The sequence below is a fragment of the Vulpes lagopus genome, chromosome 13 (genome assembly GCF_018345385.1).
Source record: "Vulpes lagopus strain Blue_001 chromosome 13, ASM1834538v1, whole genome shotgun sequence".
In the NCBI taxonomy this organism is placed as follows: Eukaryota; Metazoa; Chordata; class Mammalia; order Carnivora; family Canidae; genus Vulpes; species Vulpes lagopus.
The window spans coordinates 9221629-9232106 of NC_054836.1; the positions used below are offsets into that span (position 1 = coordinate 9221629).

The following is a 10478-nucleotide window of genomic DNA, read 5'->3' on the forward strand; positions in this document are numbered from 1 at the left end:
AAAAGCCTGAAGAAAAAATCTACATTTAATTGGGGTTCCCGAGGGCGCCAAAAGGGACAGAGACCCAGAGGATGTATTTGAAAAAATCATAGCTGAAAACTTTTCTAATCTGGCAAGGGAAACAGGCATTCAGATCCAGGAAATAGAGAGATCCCCCCCTAAAATCAATAAAAACCGTTCAACACCTTGACATTTAATAGTCAAGCTTGCAAATTTCAAAGATAAAGAGAAGATCCTTAAAGCAGCAGGAGACAAGAGATCCCTAACTTATATGGGGAGAAATATCAGATTAACACCAGACCTCTCCACAGAGACCTGGCAGGCCAGAAAGGGCTGGCAGGATATATTCAGGGTTCTAAATGAGAAAAACATGCAGCCAAGAATACTTTATCCAGCAAAGCTCTCATTCATATTAGAACGAGACATAAAGAGCTTCCAAGACAGGCAGGAAATGAAAGAATATGTGACCACCAAACCAGCTCTGCAAGAAATTTTAGGGGAGACTCTAAAGATTCCCCTTAAAGAGGAAGTCCAATGGAACAATCCACAAAAACGGATGAATAGATATCATGATGACACTAAACTCATATCTTTCAATAGTCTCAACCAATACCAAAAATGCAGATCGTCCCGTGCATATCCTCAGACCATAATGTCTTGAAATTAGGACTAAATCACATGAAGAAGTTTGGAAGGATTTCAAACACGTGGAGGTTAAGGACCATCCTGCTAAAAGATGAAAGGGTCAACCAGGTAATTAAGGAAGAATTAAAAGGACTCATGGAAACTAATGAGAATGAAGATAAAACCGTTCAAAATCTTTGGGATACAGCAAAAGCAGTCCTGAGGGGGAAATACCTCACAATACAAGCATCCATGCAAAACTGGAAAGAACTCAAATACAAAGGCTAACCTTACACCTAAAGGAGCTAGAGAAAAAACAGCAAATAGATCCTACACCCAGCAGAATAAGAGAGTTAATAAAGTTTCGAGCAGAACTCAATGAAATAGAGACCAGAAGAACTGTGGAACAGATCAACAAAACCAGGAGTTGGTTCTTTGAAAGAATTAATAAGATAGATAAACCATTAGGCAGCCTTATTAAAAAGAAGAGAGAGGCGATCCCTGGGTGGCTCATTAGTTTGGCGCCTGCCTTTGGCCCGGGGTGCGATCCTGGGGCGCGATCCTGGAGTCCTGGGATCGAGTCCCGCGTCGGGCTCCTGGCATGGAGCCTGCTTCTCCCTCCTCCTGTGTCTCTGCCTCTCTCTCTTTCTCTCTCTCTCTGTGTGTCTATCATAAATAAATGAGTAAATCTTTAAAAAAAAGAAGAGAGAGAAGACTCAAATTAATAAAATCATGAATGAGAAAGTAGAGATCACTACCAACACCAAGGAAATACAAACGATTTAAAAAACATATTATGAGGAGCTATACACCAATAAATTAGGCAATCTAGAAGAAATGGACGCATTTCTGGAAAGCCACAACTACCAAAACTGGAACAGGAAGAAATAGATAACCTGAATAGGCCAATAACCAGAGAGGAAATTGAAGCAGTCATCAAAAACCTCCCAAGACAAAAAAGTCCAGGGCCGGATGGCTTCCCAGGGGAATTCTATCAAACGTTTAAAGAAGAAACCATACCTATTCTACTAAAGCTGTTTGGAGAGATAGAAAGAGATGGAGTACTTCCAAATTCGTTCTATGAGCCCAGCATCACCTTAATTCCAAAACCAGATAAAGACCCCACCAAAAAGGAGAATTATAGGCCAATATCCCTGATGAACATGGATGCAAAATTCTCAACAGGATACTAGCCAATAGGATCCAACAGTACATTAAGAAGATTATTAACCTTGACCAAGTAGGATTTATTCCCGGGATGCAAGGCTGGTTCAACACTCGTAAAACAATCAATGTGATTCACCATATCAGCAAGAGGAAAACCAAGAACCATATGATCCTCTCAATAGATGCAGAGAAAGCATTTGACAAAATACAGCATCCATTCCTGATCACTCTTCAGAGTGATACACTCTTCAGAGTGTAGGGATAGAGGGAACATTCCTCAACATCTTAAAAGCCATCTACGAAAAGCACACAGCAAATATCATTCTCAATGGGGAAGCACTGGGAGACTTTCCCCTAAGATCAGGGACAAGACAGGGATGTCCACTCTCACCACGGTTATTCAACATAGTACTGGAAGTCCTAGCCTCAGCAACCAGACAACTGAAAGACATAAAAGGCATTCAAATTGCCAAAGAAGAAGTCAAACTCTCCCTCTTCGCCGATGACATGATACTCTACATAGAAAACCCAAAAGCCTCCACCCCAAGATTGCTAGAACTCATAGAGCAATTTGGTAGCGTGGCAGAATACAAAATCAATGCCCAGAAATCAGTGGCATTTCTATACAGTAACAATGAGACTGAAGAAAGAGAAATTAAGGAGTCAATCCCATTTAAATTGCACCCAAAAGCAAAAGATACCTAGGAATAAACCTAACCAAAGAGATAAAGGATATATACCCTAAACTACAGAACACTACTGAAAGAAATTGAGGAAGACACAAATAGATGGAAAAATATCCCATGCTCATGGATTGGAAGAATTAATATTGTGAAAATGTCGATGCTATCCAGGGCAACTTACACATATAAGACAATCCCTATCAAAATGCCATCGACCTTCCTCAGAGAGTTGGAACAAAGTATTTTAAGATTTGTGTGGAATCAGAGAAGACCCCGAATAGCCCAGGGAATATTAAAAAAGAAAACCATAGCTGTGAGCGTTGCAATGTCAGATTTCAGGTTGTACTACAAAGCTGTGGTCACCAAGACAGTGTGGTACTGGCACAAAAACAGACACATAGATCAATGGAACAGAACAGAGAACTCAGAAGTGGACTCTCAACTTCATAGTCAACTAATATTCGATAAAGGAGGAAAGACTATCCATTGGAAGAAAGACAATCTCTTCAATAAATGGTGCTGGGAAAATTGGACATCCACATGCAGAAGAATGAAACTGTACCACTCTCTTTCACCATACACAAAGATGAACTCAAAATGGATGAAAGATCTAAATGTGAGACAAGATTCCATCAAAATCCTAGAGGAGAACACAGGCAACACCCCTTTTGAACTCGGCCACAGTAACTTCTTGCAGGATACATCCACGAAGGCAAAAGAAACAAAAGCGAAAATGAACTGTTGGGACTTCATGAAGATAAGAAGCTTTTGTACAGCAAAAGATACAGTCAACAAAACTAAAAGACAACCTACAGAACAGAAGATATTTGCAAATAACGTATCAGATAAAGGGCTAGTATCCAAGACCTATAAAGAACTTATTAAACTCAACAGCAAAGAAACAAACAATCCAATTATGAAATGGGCAAAAGACATGAACCGAAATCTCACAGAGGAAGACACGGAGATGGACAACAAGCACATGAGGAAATGCTCCGTATCACTTGCCGTCAGGGAAATACAAATCAAAACCACAATGAGATGCCAACTCATACCAGTGAGAATGGGGAAAATTAACAAGGCAGGAAACCACAAATGTTGGAGAGGATGTGGAGAAATGGGAACCCTCTTGCACTGTTGGTGGGAATGTGAACTGGTGCAGCCACTCTGGAAAACTGTGTGGAGGTTCCTCAAAGAGTTAAAAATAGACTTGCCCTAGGACCCAGCAATTGCACTGCTGGGGATTTACTCCAAAGATACAAATGCAATGAAATGCCGGGACACCTCACTCCGATGTATATAGCAAGATTGTCCTCAATAGCCAAACCGTGGACGGAGCTGCTGTGTTCATTGAATGATGAATGGATCAAGAAGATGTGGTTTATGTATACAATGGAATATTACTCAGTCATTATAAATGACAAATACTCACTATTTGCCTGGACGAGGATAGAACTGGAGGGTATTATACTGAGTGAAATAAGTCAATCGGAGGAGGACAAACATTATATGGTCTCATCCATTTGGGTAATATAAAAAATAGTGAAAAGGAATAAAGGGGAAAGGAGAAAAATTAGTGGGAAATATCAGAAAAGGAGACAGAACAAAAAGACTCCTAACTCTGGGGATGAACTAGGGGTAGTGGAAGGGGAGGAAGGTAGGGGGTGGGGGTGAATGGTTGATGGGCACTGAGGGGGGCACTTGATGGGATGAGCACTGGGTGTTATTCTGTATTTTGGCAAATTGAACACCAATAAAAAATAAAGTGAATTAAGTCAATGGGAGAAGGACAAACAGTGTATGTTCTCATTCATTTGGGGAATATAAATAAGAGTGAAAGGGAATATAAGGGAAGGGAGAAGAAATGTGTGGGAAATATCATAAAGGGAGACAGAACATAGAAACTCCTAACTTTGGGAAATGAACTAGGAGTGGTGGAAGGGGATAGGGCGGGGGGGTGGGGTGGGGGTGAGTGGGTGATGGGCACTGAGGGGGACACTTGACGGGATGAGCACTGGGTGTTATTCTGTATGTTGGTAAATTGAACACCAAAAAAAATTTATTATTAAAAAAAGAACATATTATGAGGAACTATATGGGATCAAATTAGGCATTCTAGAAGAAATGGTTGCCTTCCTGGAAACTTACAGTAAGAAATAGAAAAACCTGAATAGAAAAAGAGAAAAGAAAACCTGAATAGACCCATAATCCAGGAATAAATTGAATCAGTAATCAAAAATTTCCCAAGACACAAGAGTTCAGGGCCAGAAGGCTTCCCAGCAAATTTCTACCAAACATTTAAAGAACTAATACCTATATTTCTGAAGTTATTTCAAAAGACAAATAGAAATACTAGGAAAATTCCTAAATTTGTTTTATGAGGTCACCATTACTTTGATCCCCAAGAGAGTCAAGGACCACACCAAAAAGGAGAATTAAAAACCAATATCCCTGATGAACACGGGTGTCAAAATTCTCACCAAGATACTAGCCAATAGGATCCAACAGCATATTAAAAGGATTGTTCACCACAACAAGATGAGATTTATTTCTGGGATGCAAAAATGGTTCAACATTTGCAAATGAATCCATGTGATACATCACATTAGCAAAAGAAAGATCAAACACCCTATGATCCTCTCAACTGATGCATAAAAAGCATTTAATAAAATATAGCATCCTTTTTGATTAAAGCTCTCCACAGTGTAGGGATAGAGGGAACGTAAAATCTATCCATGAAAAATCCACAGTGAATATCATTCTCAATGAGAAAAAACTGAGAGGTTTTCCCATAAGGTCAGGAATTCGACAGGGATGTCCACTGTCACCACTGTTGTTCAACATAGTACTAGAAGTCCTAGCCTAGTTAAGGAAAGGCAAGAAATTAGTATCTAAAGTGAGGATAACAAGGAGGTTCCATTGGAATATGCACTGTTCCCATTTGGTCAACCATCTCCTCTGCTCATGTTGTGCCATGTATAAGACATCTTGTCCCTGAGAAAATTCCTTCAACTCAGACTTCAGTACTTATCTGAGGGTAAGTAACATCTAGTCACCATTTAAAAATGAGCTCCAAGGTCTTCTTTCAGTCCTCTTGGCTTGAATGAACTCACATATCTCAGTATAATTGATGTGTTCATATGAGCTGTGGCCTTTCCAAATCAACATCAAAGCGTATCATACTTTTTACCACTTATTGAAATACACAACTACAACTATTCAAATTTATTCGAAATAGCATCCAAATATTATTTATATTTTAACAGTCCTTAGATAATATCTTTATTATAATATATCATAAAATATTTATCAAATAAATGAAGGATAGACTATTTGGTGCCCTATTTGTTTAGTAAATTACGTAGTTAAACCTAACTCAGATGTCACCTCATGCAAAGAACCTTCCCTAAGTCTTCATTCTGCTCTGTGTTACCATTTTCCCCACAGTCCCCTATGCAATTCTGGATTCTAAATTTACCACATGGTGGTGACTATTACCTTCCACTATATGTCTTTAGGAATGGATCATGTAGAACAAGATAGGCTCCAATAAATGTGATTCAATAATTGGATCACCTTAGGGATGGAAAGCCAAATTGTGTGTTTTCTAGGATATTGTTACTTACACAACCACCAAATAGATAATTCAAAATTTGTAAAAGTTGGGGGAGAAAGATATTTTGACTCTTTATTTGAAGTTAATGTCAGATTTATATAAATGTAGTAGAAATAAGAAAGTACAAAGAACACCTATATACTCTTTGTCTACTGTTAACATTTTGCTCACTTGCTTCATAATTTCTGTCAATCTTTATTTCTCTCTCAAATTGATTCATAATTCCATAAATCTCTGTTTCTCTCTTTATATCTATCTTATCAAAGATAACTTTAAAAAATAAGAACAATTTAATATCACCTCATAACCTTTACCACTCCATATTCTCATAATGTATTTTCTATAAGTATATATATTCTCCTACAGAATATGTAATAATAAATGTCAGTAAGTGTAATGTCAGGACAATATGATAGTAAAATTCATTTTAAATGGAGAAATGGTATCTAATCAAAGAGCTTTGTAGTACACAGAAGCAATTCCTAAAAGAGGTATGCAAATTATATGAGGCATTATGAGATGAAAGTTTAAGAAATATCAGCAGCAAAAGATTCTGGAGTTATAATGTTTGGGAAAAAAGAATGAAATAATTAATATAAAAAGTTTCTATTTTATAGTTTCTTGAAAAACAGGTCCCACATTCAACATTTTCTTCAGAGCTCCCATGACATTCTTATTCCTGAGACTGTAGATTAAAGGATTTAATCCAGGAGTGAGGATGGTATAAAAGACAGATACAATCATGTCCTTCTCAGAGGTGTGATAGGAGGTGGGGAGCATGTAGGTATAGACAGCGGCCCCATAGAAGAGAATGACCACAGTCATATGGGAAGAACAAGTGGCAAAGGCCTTCTTCTGGCCCTCTGCTAAATTCATCCTGTGGATGGTGAGGAGGATGAAATAATAGGAGCTTGAAATGACTGTCACAGGGATGAGGAGCATGAGGACACAGCACAGGTACATGACTGTCTCGTAAAGGGAGGTATCTGAGCAGGAGAGCTTCATAACAGCAGGGACTTCACAGAAGAAATGATGGATCTCCCGGGATCTGCAGAAAGGGAATGTCATAGTGATGGGCGTGAGCATAAATCCATCCACAGATCCCAGAAACCAGCATCCAGATGCCAGTAGAAGACACAATCTATGGTTCATGAGGACAGGGTAATGAAGAGGATGGCAGATGGCCATATAGCGATCATAGGACATGGTGGCTAGAAGAAAACATTCTGAACCTGCTAGTGTCACATAGAGAAACATTTGCATTCCACACTCAGGGGCTGATATATTATTTATACCCATGATCTGGTCTATGAGCATCTTGGGCACAGTGATGGAAATGTACATTACATCCATGAGAGACAACTGGCTGATGAAAAAGTACATAGGAGTGTGGAGGTGAGCATCAAAATATATCAGAAGAATCAGGACAGCATTCCCAGTTAAAGCCATCAAGAAAACTACAAAAATGACCACACACAGGAGAGCTGGGTGATTTGATTGACTGAAGATTCCCACCAGGATGAAATCAGACTCTCCAGTGTAATTGGCCATCCAGTTCATGTTTTTCAAAAGGTTTCACTTATACCACTGAGAAGAGCTTTGGGATTAATGATCAGTCATGGGATTCTTCCACCTGAAACAAATAAATATATATTTACTGAGACTGTGTATGTGAGTATGTGTTTGTTTATCCCAAACTCATTGTGCTAATCAGAGAAAGTTTCATGGAGTGTAGACATGGGGATGATTAATTACTTAATGTTTAGAATTTAGTAGGAAATGAAGAATTAAGTACTTTGGGTAAGTATATTTGGTAACTCAGGCTGCAGATCAGGTGATATGATATTGGCATTTATCAAGATATATTGGGAATTTGCAAAGATGATAACTTAAACATAAAAAGTGAATTATTGAAAGAAAAGATAAATAAAACTCCATGTTTAGGGATTTTGTCATACAAATCTAATTTCTCTCTCTGCTTTTAGAACCCAAATGGAATCCTACAAAATTATAGAATGTATATTTTATGTAAGAGGGATTTAAAAAGTAACAAACACAATTTGCAGAAAGTCTATACCAATTTTTTTAATTCCTCCCATTCCCATAGAATAGGACTACCCAGTGAGGCTAAACTGTGTGGAGTGAGCCATACATTCCTCAGGATATGTCAGAGTTCTTACACATGACTGACCCTTTAGAAACCTGAGTGGCATGGGGTAGGGATCTCAGAATCTCAGCTAACCACAGTTATAGATCTAGATTTTCCTCTACCCACTATTCCACTGTCCACTATACATAAAGAGAAGATAAAATAATAATTTTGACAACAGGTGTGGTTATGATTAAGTAATATAAAATAATGAAAGTACTTTGAACATTACCAGTTACAGAAGAATAAACACATAGTGTTAGTTTAAAGAGTTAATACTTACAGTATTATTTTTTGTAGAATATATGTAAGAAATGACTATTACTATTGTCTTACTACGTGAGATACCTCAGTTTTCCAATTTCAGTATCTATATATATATATTTAAGCATTTGAATTTGATAATCTCTGAAGGTCTGAACACTTGTAAATACAGATTTATGTGTGTATATATGCTAATTTTACACGAATAAACATATATAATAAATAAAATATATAATTAATAAATAAAATATAGATAAATATGTGATGCATGCATAAATAAGTAGAAACATAAATATAAATATTTATTATTTTAACTCTGGTTCAGATCTCTTTGGAGAATCTCATCTTGTTTCTATCCAGTACATACCTCTCCAAGTTGCAATCACTCTTGTAATAATAAGTGTGAAGTGTGAAGGAGAAACCTGGAATTAGATGGTCACTGCTATTCAGCAGACAACGTTTTCATTATTTGCCCAAAATCATCTGCTTTATGCACATAGAAATTAATTTTTCATGGAAACTAAAATGTATAAAGAAAAATTACACATCACTGAGATGTCACTGACTGAAACTCACTGTTGAGTCCTCTCTCTTGCTGCTGAGAGGCTGAGTTTCCATTAGACTCTGAAAATAAATAAAGTGAAATTAAATTGGTTACACTTAAAGAAGTAACAGTTTACCTACTTTGGAACAAATGTATATAAATGTGATTTGAACTACAATTTAAAAATGGATACAAAATAATTATTTATTTTTAAAGATCAAAAGATTGATAAACACAAAGTATCTCTGGCCATTATGAAAATAATTAGTAATAGCTTCTTCCACATTTCCTCTTATGGAGATTTAAACCTTTGTAACTTTCTAAAATTTCTGACATATTAAATGTTACATTTAAAGAGCCCTTTAAAATAGGAAAAGAGTATTAGATCCCCTTTCTGGGAAAATCTTACAAGTCCTTACAATGCAAAAATATTTCAAGGAGAATTTTCAAGTTTCAAATGCATTTTATACTTTTGTGTTAATTCAAAGCCTAATTATAATACTTAACTTATTACAATCACATGTTCTGGGGTCTTTAAATAGTGGACAACATTGCAAATGATTCTGAAGCCTTAAAAATATCTAATAAGTCTAGAACACAATACAACAATTAATAATCTTTCTATTAAATCTTACCATTATTGGCAGATGAAAGCTCAGTTCTGTGTATCTTTTAAGAACAGTCCATTGGAGTGAAAAAAGCACCCACTGACCTAGTCTATATTTGTGATCAGAGCAAAGCAAGGACCAGCATGGTGAATAAGATATTATGACCTTGAAGTTCTTTGCTGAGAGGATTCAGGGAGATGAGGGTGCTTGAGAGGGGTCCGCAAATCACTGATGCATTTTGATGAATAAGGATGACTATGATCAAACCACACTGAATAGCCTGACCAAGACACCTGACAGACAAGAGGATGCTGTCAGTACCATATGGGGAGACATACAGCCTCCATGTTTATTCTTGCCTTTCTCTATCCAATTGCATGAGATGAATGCAAACAGCTTTGTGCATGTTTAACTTGGAAAATCATTAATAGTGATGACAGAATAATATTGAATCTGTATTTGAAGCATTAAAGCAAACGTTGAATGCTGCATCACATTCAGTCATCGCCCAGAGCGTATGATGTATTTTTTCCTTTTACTGTTTAAAGAAATTCAAGGTCTCATGGTAATTGCTAATATAACAAACTAACCTGAGGATGAGCTCTACCTCAGCAGGAGTGGGACCAACATTCTCTAACTCTGCCTTATGTTGGGGTATTGTCCTCTCTCAATAGTTTACGATTTGGATTTTAGGTCACAGATTGTAAGTTTAAACAAAGAAACATAAGTATGATTAAGATATTTGTTTCAGTGTTCTAACTACCCTAAATAATCTTCCTCAAGTTAAATATAGTCCCTTGTCTTATGCAAAATCACAGCCTTA

General features: G+C 37.0%; 1 protein-coding gene across 1 annotated transcript; it reads right to left on the minus strand.

The window, feature by feature from the left end:
• Positions 1 to 6696: 6696 nt before the first annotated feature.
• Positions 6697 to 7653, minus strand: LOC121474972 (olfactory receptor 2T29-like). Its single transcript, XM_041728123.1, has one exon. The coding sequence runs from the start codon at positions 7648 to 7650 to the stop codon at positions 6697 to 6699; it is 954 nt and encodes a 317-aa protein (XP_041584057.1). The 5' UTR covers positions 7651 to 7653.
• Positions 7654 to 10478: the final 2825 nt, after the last annotated feature.

Bases quoted from the DNA above. Each gene is read 5' to 3' on its own strand.
- LOC121474972 (XM_041728123.1), bottom strand. From the start codon at position 7,650: ATGAACTGGATGGCCAATTACACTGGAGAGTCTGATTTCATCCTGGTG.